We start from the raw sequence: 20,350 nt of genomic DNA, 5'->3' as shown, positions 1-20,350 counted from the left end.
CACACACACCCCCCCCCCCTGGCACCACCAAGTGTTTATGGTTGAAGCACCTCAGCATGTAATCACACACAAATGCAGCCAGTAACAAATTTAGCAGTGCATAACTAAAAATAGATAGAGAGGGAGCGAGACAGGCTTTAATACCTCTCATTCACACTCACTCACTCACTCACTCACAGAAGAAGAAGAAGAAGAAGAAGAATGGCTTAATAACACCTCACCCCCTCACCCCTTTTTCAGCTGCTTCATTGTCATCTGAGCATGAAGTATTTTGGGTTGATTGACTTTAAATTGTGTGTATGTCTCTGTGCAGCTGCTCTGCTCTCAGCCCAGCAGACGCATGTACCAGGATGTCAATAATGGTAATATTTACAGTACAACACATGCAGGTGAAATGTGTGTTGGTTTAGGGAAATGCTTTCAGCCTACTTGGAAATGTGTCTCCATAACTGCTTTAGTATTCCTGTGATGAAAACACATTAGCAAAGGTTACAGGCAGACTATTGCCTTCTGTATTCATTCTGTTTTCAGCTTGTCTGTGGGTTTGTGTTTTGCAGTTTTTATTTTGCAGTCTTGACCGATACGCTCACAAGCCTCTGCTGAGATGACCGTGATTTGTCTCATGGTGTACTTTTGCTGTACTGCTGTAAATGAGCTATTTTCGTCAGTCTCTTATATCATTTCCTCCCACCTAGCCTGATTTATCATTGTGGATATTTGTTCCATTCAACCTGTTCCATTCACATCCCAGAGCTTTTAGTTGTTTCAATCGGTGCCAATCATTTAGAATCCCCATAAGCCATTACTCTCTGGTGCTTTTTGAACTGTCTTGTTTGAGTTTGAGATTGAGCAGCAGGATTAAGTTGGATCTCTGCCCTCTGGGCCTCTGATCTCATCCTCTGGGATCCATTTTCAGTCTGACTGCGATCCTTGATCCAGAGGGGCTTATCTTTTATCTTTGATTTGTAGACCCTCTTCTCTGCTAATGCTTCCACAAGCTGACCTGTGCAGCCATATTGTATCTCTTGTCCACTCGTCGTTCTTTGCACTTGCGGTCACATTTTTAACCCTCTTATTATTTAGTTATGCCTTCGATTTGATGCTTTAAAGTCAAGATAAAACCTTTGATCATGTTCAAGTGAAGGACTTCTGGAGGGCTCAGCTTGCAAAGCCAAGCTTGGGTTTGTAATGTCTGCAATAAGAAAATGAATCAGCTGGGGGGGAAGAAAAATATAAATCCCATGAAATGCCAGATGGATGACTTCAGAGATTCAAAACGTTAGTTCTCTAAAAAAAACGTTTACATTTATACAATTTATAGATGTTCCTATACAAAGTGTATTCATTTCACCCAGATAAAACTGCAATTATATTCCCAGAATTCACTTCTTCTTCTCCACTCCACAACAGAAGCTGTGCTTTACTGCCACAGCTAAAATGTCAGCAATTTGGATATGTTTTACGTTGGAAAGTCCCACAAGTAAAACAGTGATGTTTACCTTATGGAAAGGTTTCAAGGCGGTTGCATATGTGATGCATTAAATTTCAACACTATAGCAATCGGCAATAAGGACCACAACCATACAGGGTTAGTAGCATGCAACACCTAAATTACATATCACAAAGTCAAGGTATCAGAGAATTTGGGAAGGAAACATGATATCGAAACACCACCAATTGAATTTAAGTAATTGACATTTGGGGAAATAAACCTATTCTCAACCTCCTCCTAATGCTGCTGCACAGTAGGCTATAAACACCGCACTTCCCCCTGTCATATTTACTATGACCACCAGGTCACTTGAGAATAAAATATGCTAAGTAGCCTCTGGCAGGAGCTTCATATTTAACATGTCATAGTTGACACTTGAACTTACTCTCCGTATACTTCCTACAATATCATCATTTTCTGGTACAGTTTTTGGGGAATTTTATTCGATTCATTTTATGGTATGCTATGTTTGAGCGGAAATAAGTTTTCTCCTCTCTGTTACACGGAAGTCAAATCTGGCAGAGGTCATAGTGTATTCGCCATCTGTCCTGCGCTCTTTGCTTTTGGGAAATGAGACAAACAAATGTCATTGGTTGGTTGACAGATGAGAAATACGCTCAGTGGAAAGTCTAGAGGAAATGGAGAGACTGGGGATAAGACAGGTTGCCAGATGAAAAGGACTTTGATGCCCTGAAAATACCTCCCCTGTTCTGTGGCAGATGTCTATAAGCAAATGAAATCTTCATACACTGCTTCTGAGTGGCTGAAAGTTTAAAGTGACACTTAATCAGTTCAGGAAGTAAACAAAAAAGTTAGTGGAAAGGAGTCAGTGTCAGTGGGTGGGAGCAGAACAAAGCCTCCCTTTGTTTATCTGTATTAGGAGGAGAAGGTGTTATTCAGGGGATTATATAACAGGTAGTATATATTCAATTAACCTGACAACACAGCTCAGTAGTCTCTTGACTTATTGGAAATCCCATCATGTTTAGTGACAGTCTGGAGTGCAAGTACATTCTGTCTTCAGTGAGCATCATAAATGATGTTGCGTGAAATGTTTACTCATGTGATTTAAATATGCAGATTTATAGTGGTTATTATTGGTTGTGCATTCTGACCATCTCAGATTCCCATATGGCGAGTATCAAGAAAATGAGATCTTGTAAATGCAGATTTACATACTAATGAAAGGAGCAGCTGTCCTCAAGATTACTCATTGTCTAATGGTGACGCACAGACAAAACCAGGAGCTCTATGATTATAGCCTTTTGTGACCTGCGTTTCTTCCAGTTCCCCAAAGTACTTTGCAACACTGACATGAAACTGGGTGTCTAACCAAACAGCATCTCAGCGGTGACCCTCGGGATGCTGTGATATTAGTCTGAATTAATCACTTGTATGTAAATCAGCTGAAGCTTCGAATGCAGCAATCAAACCAGTGTTCTTCTTTTGTTCACCGGGGCTGGCTGCATGGCTGACACTGTTTAACACCTGATTACAATATGCTGTGCTGGTGTTCTATGGAGGGCCAGATTTGCTGGTTAAAGTAGCTTGTGATTACATTGAAGTTTGCTGGAGCAAAACAAGCTCTTAAAGGCTTTTTGTGAGAATTCAGTATTTATATATTGTGTAATATATTACTATACGTTATTACATATATCATATGAAATAATTAGGACACTAATTTTATTGGTGGGAACACCAATTTCTGTGCAATATAATAAAGCCCACAATAATTAGCCTGTTAGACATAATTTGTGAAACGTGAGATTATACTTACTAATGCATTATTAAGTCTTTATTTTGTAGTGGAATTCTGTTGGATGGAACCACATTGAAAGAGTTTGAAGGTAAATAAAGCCAGGAGAATTTAAACTATAGATGCCAAGATATCTTAAGTTTTAGTTTCTAGAATGGTCCCAGGATAGCTGTATTTTACACTTCCCAAAATGCAACTTGATAGTTTTGGTCATTAGACCCTCTCTGTCTTCTTCAACTTTAAATCATACGCCTTTACTTTGTAACCCTGAAAAAAATGAAGCCTCAAACTTGAAACAAGAAAACTCTGATGACATCATCCGGGTAAATCTGTGCAGTGCCTCTTCAGGTTTCATTCTCCTTAGCCGATGGAAAGGGGCTGTATCTGCTATTCCAAATGCCATTTATCATACAAAAGTCCTGTTAGATGTGAACAGGTGTGGGGCTCTGCAGCAATGTCTTACTGTTATATATATATATATATGCATTTATACTCATGTTTTTTTCATGATGGGAGCCACCACTCATGAAAAAACAACAGGAAAGATTTATGTTAATGAGCTGAAGCTGGTCAGACAGTGAGCTGGACTGGACAGTCGGTTGGTTCAGCTGTTAACTGGTCTGAGTGCGATGCGGAATACTCTGGATCTTTTGAGTCCCGGTGGTCCCAATATTCATCAATGCAAAGACCACCATGACTGTAACCTTGACACCCAGACGGAGGGAGAGAAAGAGACAGACAGAGGAGGAGAAGTGGAAATAAGGAACGGAAGACGTTTGCAAAAAGCAGAGCATTATGGGTGCAGGTCCATGCCAGGATGTACATGGAGCATGAAATTGAATGAAGTTTGCTTTAGGTTCTTTCTCCTGACTTCGCTTATTATTATAACTCAATTTACCGTGGCTCTAATCAATATTTATTATCAATCAAAATAGTCTTTCAACGGTCTTTGCACTAAAAGGAGATAATACTGTACGTCAATGCAGTCTTTGTAGCTTGACTCTAAGTGACCAAAACTTCTTTCCAGTTATAACACGTACTTTTCTTTTTAAATGGCTCATAGCATTTTCCAGTCATGAGAGCTGATCACAACAAGCCGTAAATCCCTCCTAGCCTCAGGGTTGCTCCTCTGCTTCTGCCTTCTGATGTTTATTTTCTTTTATCCAACACTTTGACGGGTTCTAGATGTAAATGTGTTGTTGTACTTCAAAAGACATGCATAATTATGGCAGGTAAAACACAGTACGTGTCCCGGACAGACTGCTCAAACTTGAGGGGTGTAAAAGGAATGGAAAAAAAAAACGTATTCATGTTGTGATGTTACCTTACTGTGATTTTTTTTTTTCAAACATCCTCAAGATGCATGGGCACACCTGACCACAGATGAGTTATTAGCTGCTGGAGTTGAAGACAGGCTCTCTGGGCTCCAACCTGTTCCATGTAGTCATACATAGAGAAACAGAAAGGGCAAGAAGGCTCCCATCAGTCTGCCTGGCAAACAGCAAATTACTTCAATTTACATATGATGTAGTTTCTTGTAGTTGAAAGGAGTTAGAAGAAAAATGAAAAGGAGACAGATGGTGTACTGAGCAGCAACAGAGGAACTGGATTAAGCAACATACAGTATCTAGATAATGTCTAGACTATGATGTGAAGACCTTCACCATGAGCCTTTTTGTGCCATTGTCCATGTTGCTCTTCGTAATCCCTCACAATCCCCCTTCAATTTCTTTCCCGTCGTGGGGCGGAAGTGTGTGGTATGTCATTGAGTTAGAAATCAGATATAAATCAGCTGTTTACACAGAGTCGGGGAGAGCCCTCTTAATTCTGCAGGCTTCTATCCAACAGCTGGAACACTCGAGCACACAATGCTCTCTTGCTTCATTGCCCCTAACCATAATTCCTGCAACGCCACCGGCGCAAAACAGACAAGATTTTGAAAAGGTGCTTGAGTTCAGATGTTGAAAGGCAATATAACTCCTTCAGGGTAAATTACAGGACTTAATGTATCTTAGAGGCCTAACAATGAAGCCCTTATAAAAGGGTGACCTTTGGTGCAACGTTGAATAAAAATGTTTTGTGCACCCACTGGATGATAATCAATAGGCGTAAAAAATTTGAGAATAAAAAGGCTTAAATATGCACAACATGTAGCTGAGAGGACACTGCAATTAAATACACTGACCTCCCATGGATGAATCACATTTTACTGGAAGAGATAACTGTCCAATCAATTCAGACTGTGAAGCCATTGTGTATTCAGCTGCATCTTAATTTGTTAACTCAACATGAAGATGGGTTTGCCTGTCATATTCAGTTTGGTCTTTGTCTGGAAAACCAATCTCACAGTTCTTACACTGGTTGGGATGAAGGGCAAAAAACCAGGCCTCTATTGTCTCTCACTGCCACAGGGACTTGATTTTAATACTTGCTAAAGAATCATTATTAATAGAAAACAAACAGCCAGGGGACTTTTGACTAATAAACCACTACCTCAGCCTCAATACATTACATTAGGAGCACATTATATTAAAAATAAGCATTTTGACCAAATTATTTACAACTATGAGACAAGAGTAGAGTTTCAGTACAGTAAGAGACCTTAAAATAAACACCAAGTACTAAATCTGTGCAATAAAAAAGTGTGGGAGATTAGATCAAGTAGTGCACTGAAAGTGCTTGGTGTTGGTTGGGCATGAGTTCGGAGAGGAAGTGTTCTGGGAAGAGATGAGTTTTCAGGACGTTTCTTGAAGATCAAGCATCGGCGCTGAGCTGCCTTAATTTTGTTTTGCAAATAAAAAAACTAATATTACAGAAATACCCAATTATTTGAAAAAGGAGAAAAACTAATTCATTATTTTCATAGTGCTTAAAATACATTGCTGCTAACAGTTGACAGTCACTGTGTAGAATCAGGGGCAGTATGATGTTGCTGCATTTTCTTTAACCATTCCATAATTGAATATAAGCTAGAAACATTACAGAAGAATAGTGCATTATTTCCTTGGTTTTATACTATGCTGCTTTTCTGTTAAGTAATCTTGCAGCTTTACAAGCTCTGTGTCTTGTCTGATTGTTCTGTCACGAAGAGCAGGGCTGGGGAGGGGACGTCTATGTGAGTGTATTCTGTGGAGCGCAGACAGATGAGTTGAAAATATGATGTGTCACCACATCGGGAACCTGTTCAGTGTTTAAAGGATGCTGAAGCTGATGTATCTGTTGGATCTGCTGCGAAAGTTAGAGGGAAAATGCACCTGGAAATGGGTGTAAAGAGGCAACCCATGTCGGAAGGAGAGCAGAACTTCTGAAGGAGGAGACGAAGAGCGAGGAGGAGGAGTCAAAGTGAAGATGAGAGGGGGGGTGAGAATGAGAAAAACAAGAGGAGAGAGGAAATAGATTAAAGCATCAAAACATACGGAAGTCAAATGAGAAAAGAGGCCAGACAGGAAATGAGGATGCAGGGAAAAAGTGTGATTTGGGCAAGGAGGAGCAGTTACACGTTGTGAGAACATTTTTACTTTAATAGGAGAGACTGGCATTTGGTGTATTTTTAGGCAGATGATGAAGCCATAATATCATAAATTGCAGAACTTTCACCACTTACCTGTTTCACCTTAACACGATGGTGACTCAGACACAGAAATATGTTCAGTTTGAGAAGTGCTGAAGAGACTGACTGATCAGTCTACATGAGCTTGGCTCAGTTATGCCCTATGGTTCATCACTTCTTTCACTGGTACTATTATGAGTCATTATATTTTGGTGTTAACTATTTAAAAAGCCATGTCTATATTGTTGCAGCATATCCAAATGGCTATATATTCACATTTAATTAAATTTGCCTTCAAAGTCAACTTCTTTTTTTCTGTCTTTTTTGTTATGCAATATGCGATTATACATCACAGGGAAAATATTTTTTTGTCACAGTCACATTAATGTTACAGTTCACATATGCACATTACAAATCTCTATGGGAATATAATGGGATTTTATGGGCAACATGTCATCATGTAACATAAGATGAAAGACTCCACTGTTTATAGCTCTCCTGATAAATGTGGTTGTTGATGAAGGCCATTGTGGGCAACGTTGCATATCAATGAATAGAGCTGATTTAAGGCATAATTGGATCTTTGTATGATTTTTGCATCAGGATGATCCTTTATTTGTCAGGTGCAAAAGATTCAGTTATTATTGTGTTCATTGATTTACTAGAAATAGATATAGTCATAAATAAATGGATGAAGTATCACTCATATCAATATTAGTCTTTAATATTTATATTAATATATATATATATATAGTTATTTCAATAATCTTAAGAAAACTTCAGTGCACATCCACCATGTTTCTACATACTCACTTATGTATTCACAGAAAACCCCAGGGCCACAAACATCTTGTGCACCTGATGCTCTCACCAATGCTTGTATTTTCTGATACCTAAGCCAAGAGGCTTTGATAGTTGGGTATAAAATATGATTTAATGGGACATGTTATGATGGATGTGTTCTTGCAGAGCTGTTTAACTACTGCAATTCCTTTACGCTTGTAGACCAGCACATATTTTTGCTCTTTATACAGGACTTGTATGACAGCCTCGTGGATAACGTCCACTATCTTTCCATCTGTCAAAATAATTCACTTGCGCTTTTATTGTAATCCAGCTCATTTGTTGCAGCCCCGGGAATGGGACGCCAAATCACGTCCGTATGGCCGCTCTCTTCAGACTGACTGATGGGGTATGAAATGGCGGTCGGGGGGTGGGAGGCAGATCGAGCTTCTGCATCCTTTGTCAACTAATGTGATGTCAGCAAAAATCTGTGTTGTCATCGTGCATGTGACTGCGCCCTGCAAAAGGAAACTGTGGCTGTGTCTTCTGCTGTCAGAGTGACGCAATGATTGCGAACAAAGAAGGGAGACGAAAGAGAGATGAGGGGTAAATTGAGGAAAAGGGGGAGTCGGGACACTTTAAATCAATTCTATATAGACAAAGTAAAGTCTGATGCTAAAAAACTGCCACTACCAAAAGTAAAATTCTAAATAAAGATCACATGCTCCAAACTATTAGTCGTCTGCGAGAACAAACGTATTTTATGTCAGAATAAATTCAATACTGGGATTAGAAATTCAGGAGGGTATAGATAATGAAGATAGATGATGGATTACATTTATATAAGAGGGATGATAAATTAGAATGTCACAGAACACCAAGAAAAATTGCTTTTCAAACTAGATCAAGGTCTGAACTTTTGTAAAACCTTTAGACAAATTGTTTCTAAACTTTGCTTTTACAGCCACATGCAGTCTCTGCTTTTCAACAGAGACTGCAAAGTTGGACGACAGCTCCCCAAAAGTAGAGCCAAATCATCTTTATCGGCCCCTAGTGGCTGGCAGCAATATAAGTAATAAACCCTTCCTCCTGCTGACAGTGACTTGTGATTGGTCAAACGTGTGTATGGGCAAGACCTCAATATCGTTCCTTCACCACGATCACTACTGTGCAGAGTCTGGCTCCAAATAACATCAGCAGCTCAAGATGAAGTTTATACTTTCATTTTTGTGTGCAGACAAGTTGTCTATCTTTATATACAGTTTATACTGACAGTCACCACACAGGAAATAATGTTGCTAATGTTTTTACGTTTAGAACTCAAGTCGTAATTAAAATGAAAGATCATAACCCCCTGAGTAACTGCCCTGCCACGTGATCTACAGCAGCTTTAATGTTGAACAGCTTTCCAGATATACAAGTCATATAGTTTGTACTCATCCATCCTGTTGAGAGCTTGTCTTTGTCTTCTCTTTAGGGGGTCTGGTCTCTTTAATGAACTACACATGCTTCATGGCCTCAGTGTTCATATCACAGTGGACCTAATGGGCCAAGAACGCTCTGGTGCCTATGTTTAGAGACATACCCAGAGCTAATGGGTAAGACAGAAAGACATAGTTGTAGAAAGAGCCCCCCCAACTCGGCCTGCTGAATAAATATAGCCAGGAGGCTTGAGGTTGAGTAAACGGTCAGATGTGCAGCAGAGATATTAAGATATGAAATGGACTGTTGGAAAATATTTTATTCATGTACGGAGAGTGTTTTATAATGTTAAAATGTTTTAGGGATTACTGGAGTTTTAGTAGATCATCTCAGCTGCTACCTACCTCCGAACACACTTACATAATGATTTTTATATAACGACCTGTTCAGTGAATCCTTAAATGACAAAATTGTTTGTCAGTGCTTTCCAGAATTACTTTGTAAGGAGAGCTGTTTTCAGACACAGTTTTCTGTACACAAAGTGTTCCAGAATTACCGTTTACTTTTGAAGAATACAAAAGAAGATCGTCTGAGTCAGAAATGTGAACAACAACAACTAGTTTTGTGGAACATTCAGGTGAGTGGTTGTCTCTGGGCAGAGCATGCTGGAGGCACCACTTAAAATCTGCAGCGGAAACCATTGTTGCACATTACTAGTAAAAACTTTCAAAGTTGACATCTTCTTGACATATTTGTATTTTTCCAGTTTTTGCATCCATCACATCCATCTCATAAGGACTTACTCAGGCATCTGCAATTTCATATCCCCCCCTCAAAAAAAGAAACTGCGTGTCTGAAAGCAGCATATGTGCCTTAGTTCTTCCTAAAAAGTCAAGGATTATCTCTAACCAATATGAACTGAGTTATAACTGTTTTCCTAATGTGTCTCCACTGTTACTTGACTTGTAGTAACACGTCTCTTCCAGACAATATCTCACTTTTCAGACAAATTCACATGCTCATGCACACCCAGAGGCCATTAGCTGATAATTGACTGGTGTGAATCTTCTGCTTCAGCACGATGATGGTTTTTATAGATCTTCTCCTCCTCTGGACAATTTTAGGATCCATACTTTTCCATTCTCTGTTATGTTTGGTTATGTTTTTCTCCCTGAGTGAAAGTTTTGTGCTTCTTTAAACTCTGTCTCTACTTTGTTTTAAAGCAAATGTATGGAGCAGTGTGTTGCTATGTCACTGATATGGATCCACATGGGTACACCTTATAGTACTTTGTTATACTGGAGCTCAGGAGGTAGCCCAAAACTACTTAGTGGAGGCACTGAGGTTGATGATGGGATTAACAAAATGTAAAAATAAGTTTTTAGGGAGCTAGGAACTAGCTGGAACAAGGTAATAGAAAAACTGATTTGAGCAGCTGATTACAAATGACAATCCTTAGGTACATGGTATGTAGGTAAGTGTTTGGGCCTCATTTTCTGAGTCTAGATCCAGAACAGAATTCATCTGGGACTAATATTAATGAAACTAACCATCCTCATTTGTACTTCCAATTACTTCATTTACAGTTAGTTTTGTATTTCAAAAACCTTGGAAAAGAGAGGAGAAATACGAGATAAAATCGGGAGATCTCTTTTCAGAGTTCTAAATCAGTTCTTGGCAAATATAGTTATTTGTCAAAACAATGCTAAGTAGCCTACCACTGGTGCGCTCCTTAAAGCCAAAACCAATACCATCAATCCTGCTAACCTTTCCCAGTGACTTCAATGACTTGCTTATGTATGTGTGTCTGCTGAACAACCGCCCCCCTGGGCTGCTGTGGGGTGTGGAAAGCAACCAGTAAGTCGTCTTAACTACTCAAACTGCGGAGTGATGGGATTCCAGCAGGGACTCAGCGCGCCAAAGCAAAGAGACCTGGAGTGAATTCTAATCTCACATGCACTCGGGTACTAAACTGGCAGATCTGCAGCTGCCGTCCGATTGATAACCGTTTTTTTCCACCTTCATTTTCCTCAAACAACATTACGTTACTCTTTTATGCTGTTGTTTCACATATCAGTATGCAAACACACTCTCTGACACATGCCCACACACAGAGTGAAATGTCACAAACTGCACCACTTCTGTGTTTTGCATTTCAGATTAATGATTGTCGCTGCTGTCTTCTCCCGAGAGACAGTAATCCTGAGTTGATACAGCCACACTGCGTTTGTTCAGTCACTTTCTCAGCAGACAACTTGTTTTCTGATAGTTTTAACTTGTCATTCTCCTCTTCCTCCCTACAGATTTGCCTGTGAGAGGAAGGTATGAAGTTAGCAAGCTCCCTGTGGACCCTATGGGTTCTCCTGGTGGTAAGCTCTCATTTTTTAATTCACAGAATGCTGTCAGGTAAACCTTTCAAAAGGCCCTGTTTCACATTTTGTCTATTATGTATGCTGTAGCTGTTTAATTTTCATTAACTGCTGTAGGCATGTAATGTGTTGTGGTCTAGTGGTTTTCTTTTATCAGCTAAAAATATCATGATTAATATTCACTCACACTTTCAAAGTAATTATAGTTTGTAATTAGTTCAGCTTGTTCATTACAAACTTGGATGGCCGAATAGAGGCGGTATGATCAATGAGATGATGTGTGTTCATGGGCGAACTGATGTTTACTACTTTTACGCAGATGACATAATATGCAGGTGATCTTAAATTTTACCTCTTTCAATTTTAAACTTTGGGTGGATAAATGCACAAATTAAAAATGTAATAAAATTGCCATTTGGGTTTTTTTCTAGTCGGTGAACCTATATTGCATTTTGTACATATAAATACTTTAACCACTACAATTACACATTTTATTATTTGTAGAAAGTTTGTTATTGCATCAAAATGTCCTTTTAGATGAAAAGATTAGGCAAGCTAGCAGAAGTGCATCACATGCAACTCATGAAATTCCCATTTCAAACTTGAATCAAGAGCTTAACTTCCAGACAAAACCCTCTATTCCCTTGAAAATTCTGCATTAGAACATAATAATTATTCTCATAAATATATGTTCATATTTATTTCCATGGAAAACATTAGAAATTCAACACCAAGAGTATCCATCTCTACACCACAGAATAAAAGTCTCCGCCTAATGCAAGTAAGAATTTACAAGTGTGTCGTTTTCATATATGAGCACAATGACATACTTTGTCAACACATTCCTGAGACAAGGTCCCACACACATATTGAAGTATGAGCATATATGTGTCTGTATCTGCTGAATTTATTAAAAAGGTGTTGGGGGTTCGAGTGGGCCTTGGTGGCTTGTGCCCACCTAAAATGCAAAATCTTAATGCAGAACCCATGATGTGATTTCAGTTCAGCTCTGAGGATTGAGCCATGTTCACAGTGTGCTCTGATGTTTGAATTATTACATGACTTCATAAATAATTGGTCAAATGTTTTACGATAAATATCTAGGAAAAATCATGTCTTTAAAATATGCCTTGCCGGATGAAGGTGTTCTAATTTATCAAATCCTATTCTGAAATGTTCTTTCATGGATTTGCTGCTTTTAAAAACTACACAAATCAACTTTATGATGCTCTTTTGATAAATGGTATTTTAAACACAGCGGCTCTAAATTGCTCAGAGACAGACTTCATTCACAATCATTGTTACCAACTGGTTACAAGTTTTTTTATAGCCTGAACTTCAGAAAAATAGATGTCCTTTTTGAGTTATTGTCCCTCGTGAAAAAAAAAATTGGCCCACTATTCTTCGATGTTAGAGAGAAATGGAAATTTGCCATTTCAGTTTCCTTCTCTGTTCAGCATCAGCCTCGACAGTGAGGTCCTGGATAGTTTCCTGTGCTAAATGCTGTGTGTCTGATGTCTCTTTGCTGTTCTGCTTCATGTTTTTGTACTTTTCTTTCTGGAGTGCTAATGTCCCGTCGATTCAGAGGATTAATGAACTGTAATAACGGAGGAGAAGCGTGAGAGAGTTTTTTTCCCTTTTTTCTCCCCCAGCACATCTGATGATACTGGTGGTGGCCTGGTGGTCGTATGTATGACGTCATTTACTTCAATGTTTGGAGTGACATCATATGTACGGCTGCTAAACTGCTACATGGGACAGCATTCTCAGTTTTTCTTTTTTAAAGGTTTTGCCTTTTGCATGTTTTTATCAGACAGGTAAGAATGATATTTGGGTATCATGAGCATTTATTTCTACAAAGGGCCAAAGGTAGGTTTTCATCTGAATTGTGATGAAGCACATTAAGACAATCTCCCAGGCAAAGCGCGAAAAATTCCTCAAATGATTCAGAAAATGTGAGTGGATGAGCCTGGCACTCTGAGAGGCTTAATTTTCAGCCAAAAATGTTTTGAGATAAGTCAAAGCAAAATGGGCTCTTTATCACTTCAGTGAGCATTATCAAAATCAGCATTTCTCACAGCAGGCTTCTTCAATTCTAAAGCCACCTCCAATTACAAACAATAGATAACATTCAGTTCGAGAAAATCAGATGCTTGGTTCCTTTGTGAGCTCTCGAACACACTTTAATGACTTACATGAATGGAAAGTGACAAGGATTGGAGTGGAGTGCAATCCTCATCAGATAAGCTTTGAAGATGCTTCAGAAACTTTGCACGCTCTCTTCTATTTAGATGCTCATTCTTTGTTAGGTCGCTTATTTTAATCGAAGCATCATAAAAACTTTGAAATGTTACAAATTTGACTAAAATCGTCTCTTGATATTTATGCTTTATCTTACCATTTAAAGTCAAGGGTATTTAGATCAGAGCGGCAACCACCACCACACACATTCTCACCTTCCGATCTACACTATACTCCAGTGCAAATAAGTATCATGCATGTTTTCTTCTGCCCTATGCTGCTTTGCTCACTGCTTATGTCGTCTCTATAGCACAGGGCTGCAGCAGGGACTGAGCCACTCTCAGACCCATCACTTAGGCGTGGACAGAGCATGACAGAGGGACAGAGTCCGGCGGTGAGCCAGGGTCAATACCAATGTCTTCAGCTGTCCAACAAGGACTACCAAGACAACAGAACTGGTGAGAAGTAATTTCAAGGCATCTTGAGGCCAAATCAGTTGCATCTGGGAGAGCATCACAATCACAGTGTTGTAAGGTGGGAGATTGGGATCAAAATGCTGGTGTTGTTGTTAGAAATAATGGTGGTGGTGTTGCTGCAGTGCTTCATGGGCTTTTAGAGTAGAAACTACATCATTTTCAAGGCTGTAGTGAAATTATGTTACTCTGACTTTCATTACAAACAACTGAAGACATACAAATGTGTGTTGGAAGCTATCAGATTAGTCATTTTTTTCGTTTTGGCTTTTTTCTCTCTGGAGGTACATTCTGTGGACGTATATGGGATGGTTTATTTTGCTGGGGTGAGACACCAGCTGGGACATCTGTAACACAAAACTGTCCAGATCATCCTGACCTGGATCCCACTGGTAAGAAAGTTTTGCAAGTCACACACTGCATCCACAAAAAAACAGCTGGCTGAAACGAGATTGGTGGGAATTCAGGTTTTCAGTTTTCTGCACAACTTTTTAATTTGTCAGCAGGCAACACAATAAAATGATAGTGAAGGCAAAGGGCATGAAGCTGATTGTATGATATGTAAATTCATATTACAGGAAATTCTATTTAATCTAAGCATATATTTTAAAGAGGCTTTATCTGTGCTTTTTAACACATATATATTACAATCATGGCAAAATTCTCCACCGTAGTAATTTAGCCCCTCCTATAGAGTACATCAATCGATCAGTGGAGGCAGTACCGCAACATTTTTATTTGTGCATGCTTGTTGGCCTTTGTGGATGTTCAACCCATCAACTGTATATAAAGATGCACCTCTCTCCTTCCTCCCACTATCAAGAAATGAAAGCAAAAGAAGCAAGGTCCCGCCGATACACATGCTCCACTAATCACGAGTAAATCATGATGTTTTAGCGTCAAATAACTGAATTGAATTGAACTGAACTGAATTAATTGAAACCAAACTTACCAAAGAAATGAGCACTTGAAGAAACACAGTTTGATAAAAACTACCTAAAATGACCGAAACCATCTTTGGCAAAAATTCAGTGAACTTGTAATTTGACTTTTTAGTGTAGTCCATGTGCAAGTCCATCAGTTTAGTCCTGAATAAAATATTTCAACAACTATTGGCTGACTGTCATAAAATTTGGTGAAGATGTCCATGATGGACAGAGGATGAATTCTAATATCTTGCTTTAACTAAATATCTCAATATCCACCAGTTGGATTTGTTCCAGAAATAACTATCATACCTTCAAGCAGTCCCTTGACTTTGCACCATGATTACATCAGGATTTTTATGTCCTATACTTTGGTAAAACAAAATACCTGCACAATTAATGACATTTTAATCGCCCCCAGCCGTACATTGTGTTTATTATTAATTGACCAATGTTGACATGTTTTAATTAGTCAAATAGACTGTGAAATTGACTTAAATTGAAATAAGTTCTTCCAAACATATGTGCAGTTTACATGGTGAGGAATGTGTGGCTCAATAATGTCTAGTTGAAGAGATCCAGAGACAAGAAATGATTTAGGCTATGCAGCATGATAGAGAGAAGGGAGGTGAGGGAGAGGACAGAGTATGTAGAGAAATAGAGAAGGAAAGAAAAGAGGGATTATACAAAAGATGGGAATGTCAAACTCAGAGAGATGCATGAGGAGACAGAATATGAATGAGAGAACAGTGAAGGTGTTTTTTAAGAGGAAGCTTATAAAGGATCTTCCCAAAATGCCTCTGACATTAAGAGTCCCCTTATGGCTCCTCTTCTGAAAACTGATGCTACTGATTTGAGGCTTTGGGGGAGACGTACATTTGGAAATAATTGTTGAAAACTAGATGAGCTGTCAGAGAAGACTAGGCAGTCGCGCAATGGTCGGTGTTGTCAGGAACAATATGATCTCATTCTTTGCCCATTTGTGGATCTACAATACATGTGGTTTTAAGACCAACATTTTTAGAATTTGGCAGAAGATTACCCCATAAATGTCCTGTTTGACATAACGTTAGAAGACTTGTGCCAAGTTAAATCAATCACAGTTGTTCTGTAATGTTCTGTAACGATTCAGGGTCAGACTCAACAAAGAGTACTACTGCAGATAAACAAAGACAGAGCCAAACAATACAGAGATTCTCTAAGGGACACAAACCCCAATCAAAACCAATAGTAATCTAGTAGAGTAAATGCAGCTTTCAGGATAATCGTTAATGGATTTTGCTGTTGTCAATTTGCTTTTAAGTCAACACATGTTTTATTCTTTTACAGAAAAAGTGACTAAATATTGTGATAAATTGGGTAACTGGGTAATCGAGACTGCTTCCACATGTCAGCCTGATTCGAAGGACAAATTACAGGTACTTTGACAGAGACGTTGATATTGGGATACTGGTTTCCCTTTGAACAAGAAAAATCTAGCCTTCGTTTCTATGTACGCTATTTTTACATTGAGCTTTTCTTCTGTGAAGGAAATTCCCCATTTTTTGAGGGGCTCTGCAGGAGAGTTGACTACCATTGAGGCCATTGAGGATTACAAAGAAAAAGGCAGCGATGTTCAGAAAATAATCCTCGAGAATGAAAAGAAATGCTTCGAAAAAATGGAGCAAGATCCTCCCTATGACAAATCAGGTACTAACCCACTACGTCCAAAGATCCACCAACAAACATATTATTGTTTTATATCAAAATGTGTTTTTATGTTGGAGACCTGTAAACATTTATGTGTTTGTATTGCTGCAGGTCTGTACTGCAGGCGTAACTGGGATGGCTGGCTGTGCTGGAACGATACTCCAGCGGGAACCTACGCCACCCAGAGCTGCCCAAATTATTTTATCGACTTAGATCCTGCAGGTGAGCAGGGTGAGCGGGGAGATCATTTTAGCCTCTCGTGATGAATTCCTCTTTAATCCTGTGCTGAGAGTATTTAAAGAGGTGGGATTTAATCTCATAATTATTCTCTTCAGAAATGGTGATTAAGTACTGCAGAGAGGACGGGCAATGGTTTCACCATCCAGAGACCAAAAGGATTTGGACCAACTATACACTCTGTGTTACCACCCATGACAAGAGACAAAGGGTAATACTTTGTTCATGTAATGAACTACCATTTTTGTACTTGTTGTAATTAACAAATCTTTCTTATTTTTTGGGAAAAAACAACTTTAAAAGACAAAACAGCTGAAATAAAGTATGTAATGTGTATTTTGCTCTCACAACTCAGACCTCAAACCATAAGCAGCACATGCAAAGTTAAAAATAATACGGGTAGTAATATGGACAGGTGTGGTAGAGTTTTCACTTCTTCAGAAAATCAGCAAATATAAACTGCCACCAATTTCTATTCAGATATTTTAAATGAAAACCATTTCAAATTAAAAAGTGTTAAAATGGTCCATTTTATAGAGATGTAACAGGCATTCGGTAGATCAGAAACATGATTTTGATCTGTTTCTGTGACACAAGAGTTGGGGTTAAGTTATACTTGGTTTGCTTTTCCACAGGAGGTGAAAATGCTTGAGAATGAATACAAATGCCTCCTAAAAATAAATCGAGATCCACCTTTGAACACTTCAGGTACTGATACTGTCTCCACTGAGCCTTTTCTCTGCAACTCTTCATAGTCCTGATGTGATTTCTACATTACGAGAAGTTCACTTTTGCACAAGTAGGAGTCCTGTCACCATTTGTAATCACATTTGCTGCTGCTGCAGGTCTGTACTGCAGATGTAACTGGGATGGCTGGCTGTGCTGGGATGATACTCCAGCGGGAAGCTACACCTCCCAGAGCTGCCCTGATTATTTTTCCGCCTTGGGCCCCACAGGTGATAGTGAGACTTGTTAAGCTCTTGCGATACAAGAATCATGAACTAAATCTAAAATTGATAGAATATATATTTACACAAATTGTAACTGAATGTATATTTATCACTTTTTATAGCGAAGGCAACTAAGTACTGTGGAGAAGACGGACAATGGTTTCGCAGTCCAGAGAGCAACAAGACATGGACTAACTATACTCTGTGTGCTGTCAACACCAAGGAGAAGTTGAAGGTTATATATTGTTTACAAAATATCTAATAATCAGAAAGATCATGGAGGGAGGTTCTCGGTAACTAAGCAGTACTGATGGCTTTTCCTGCAAGCTGAAGGCATGTGGCCCCCACCACTGTAAGAAAATGAATAGTATGTATGCAGCTTCCTCTACTAAACCTCAGACCATATATGGCAATAAGAATACAGTTGATATCACAGAGTTGTACATGTAAAGCTTAATATGATTTTCTGAGGACATTTGTTGAATTATGAGCCATAATTGTGTGTCAAACATTTTATTCTATTGCTTCACTGATCACTGAGTTATCCTGGCTGATAATGACTATGTATGTATGTATGTGTGTGTCACTAAAATGAAGGTAGCTGCCCAGCTCTCAGGAGGCGCTGAGGATCAGCCTGCTGATGAGGCCACGGTCAGCCCCACAGTTAACCCCGAAGAACAGGAAATCGTGCGCAAGAAGATCCTTGACAGCCAGTACAAATGCTTTGAGAAAATGAATCGAGACGCACCTTATAACAAATCAGGTAGTTGTCAGATCTTAATGAACCAAAACCTTAAATATCTGTCATTGTGCTCTTTGGATGTTTAACTCTCCCTGTGACCTTGTTGGTGTTTTAGGGTTGCACTGCAGTCGTAACTGGGATGGCTGGCTTTGCTGGGGCGACACTCCGGCAGGAACGTACACGTCTCAAAACTGCCCGAATTATTTTGTGGATTTTGACCCCACAGGTGAGCAGGGAGACTCCAGAGTGACTGTACTCAGGAAATCTCTCGTGATAAATTCACCTCTGATCCTCTGTTTTTAAAGCAGTTGGAATATAAAATATTAATTACTTTCAGGATGAATTATTCACCAAGTCTAATGGAACCAAATTATATGGACGAGGATCTGTATGGATTTGAGGAAATTGTTGGAGAATACATTACAGATATTTATCACTTAATTGTTACTTGCAGAAAAGGCCACTAAGTACTGTGGGGAGGAGGGTCAGTGGTTTCGCCACCCGGACACCAACAGGACCTGGTCCAACTACACTCTCTGCGTCGAGAACACCAAGGCAAAATTGAAGGTAATCTATTTAAGATAAAGTACTTTGGTATCATAGTTGTGATGCATGCATGCCACAGTGTGTTGGGTCAGCATCTTTTTTGTTACCTAGAATCCCCTTGTATTTGCAGTATGGGAAAATGTGGAAAGTGGAAATATAGCTCTGACGTAGTTGCACATAAATATTCTACCACACACCATTATTATCAGACTTCCATATAAATAATTACACATAGAAAGTAGCTGGTGACTGCAGCTATGATTTGGATTTTTAATGAACCAACTCAGTTTTAATCTGACAAGTAGCAAAGGTGGGTAAAGCAGGATTTGTTCTTCAGTTCAACAAGCTTTGCATATTCTATGGTGCCACAAAAACAAGCCTCCTTCCTCTTGGGTTATACAGTCATTATAAACAAACAGGTCCAGACAGAGGAGCGTCTCAACATCAACACATATTAACGCCTTCTTATCACTGAACGCACCAGGCTGCTGTACCAAGCTGCTTAGCAAATATCCACATACATAGTAATAATGCTACTCCACTCCTCCATCTGGAACAAGGACACTGGCCAATTGTAAATACCTGAGACTTGTGAACAAAACTTCTGCAAAAGCATTACGAGAAATTTCCCCTAGCTATATCCAGTAGTTGAATCAGACAGTTGGAACAGCTGTCCTGGCAAAACTGTGAGAAGGACAAAAAGTCAGTCAGACTATCAGAACCAAACCAGCGATCAGCTGCTGCATCTGTTGCCACAGAAACCTGATCTTTGCTGACGCAGCCTCCAGACCTCACAATACTTCAGAGAACAAAGTGTCTCAGCAGTAAGATTTAATAGAGAAATAAAGCAAAATAATGTTGATGTGATGCCAACTTCTGCTCGTATTAATATCTTTTATATGATTTCTTTGTCCATCATTGTATCTATTTTATGGTGGCATCAGTTTATATTGATTATATGTATTAAATAAATATCTGAATTTATTGAAGTAGTTGGTTTCATTCTTGAAGATTAAACTTTTCATTTATTTATTCAAACAACATTTTATCTACAATGTTGGAAAAGAAAACAGGACTAACACATTATTCAGAAGGTTTCTCTTGTTCAGAATAAAGTGATGCTTATACTTAAATACTTTCCCTCCATGTATTTACTCCATTTTCATGTACAAAT

The 20,350-nt window shown here is 39.0% G+C and overlaps 1 protein-coding gene and 1 long non-coding RNA gene across 4 annotated transcripts in view; one reads left to right on the top strand and one right to left on the bottom strand.

The window, feature by feature from the left end:
* The window catches only part of LOC138405827 (uncharacterized), a 61,573-nt gene that overhangs the window by 18,329 nt on the left and 22,894 nt on the right, over positions 1-20,350 (bottom strand). The gene's annotated exons all lie outside the window — the stretch shown is intronic.
* The window catches only part of calcr (calcitonin receptor), a 46,709-nt gene that overhangs the window by 12,617 nt on the left and 13,742 nt on the right, over positions 1-20,350 (top strand). Inside the window, exons 3-15 of one of the 3 annotated variants that reach the window (XM_069515776.1) lie at positions 11,307-11,372; positions 13,924-14,071; positions 14,371-14,478; positions 16,342-16,430; positions 16,542-16,701; positions 16,813-16,932; positions 17,037-17,149; positions 17,574-17,646; positions 17,784-17,894; positions 18,011-18,123; positions 18,486-18,651; positions 18,746-18,856; positions 19,085-19,197. In XM_069515776.1, coding sequence (XP_069371877.1) covers positions 11,328-11,372; positions 13,924-14,071; positions 14,371-14,478; positions 16,342-16,430; positions 16,542-16,701; positions 16,813-16,932; positions 17,037-17,149; positions 17,574-17,646; positions 17,784-17,894; positions 18,011-18,123; positions 18,486-18,651; positions 18,746-18,856; positions 19,085-19,197 — 1,470 coding nt within the window. In that variant the 5' untranslated portion in view covers positions 11,307-11,327. The remainder of the gene's footprint in view (positions 1-11,306; positions 11,373-13,923; positions 14,072-14,370; positions 14,479-16,341; positions 16,431-16,541; positions 16,702-16,812; positions 16,933-17,036; positions 17,150-17,573; positions 17,647-17,783; positions 17,895-18,010; positions 18,124-18,485; positions 18,652-18,745; positions 18,857-19,084; positions 19,198-20,350) is intronic. The other 2 variants (XM_069515778.1, XM_069515777.1) reach the window with 2 other exon arrangements.

The sequence above is a fragment of the Paralichthys olivaceus genome, chromosome 20 (genome assembly GCF_024713975.1).
Source record: "Paralichthys olivaceus isolate ysfri-2021 chromosome 20, ASM2471397v2, whole genome shotgun sequence".
Lineage (NCBI taxonomy): Eukaryota > Metazoa > Chordata > Actinopteri > Pleuronectiformes > Paralichthyidae > Paralichthys > Paralichthys olivaceus.
Note: the sequence above shows the minus strand (reverse complement) of the source record. Positions and strands in the feature narration are given on the sequence as shown.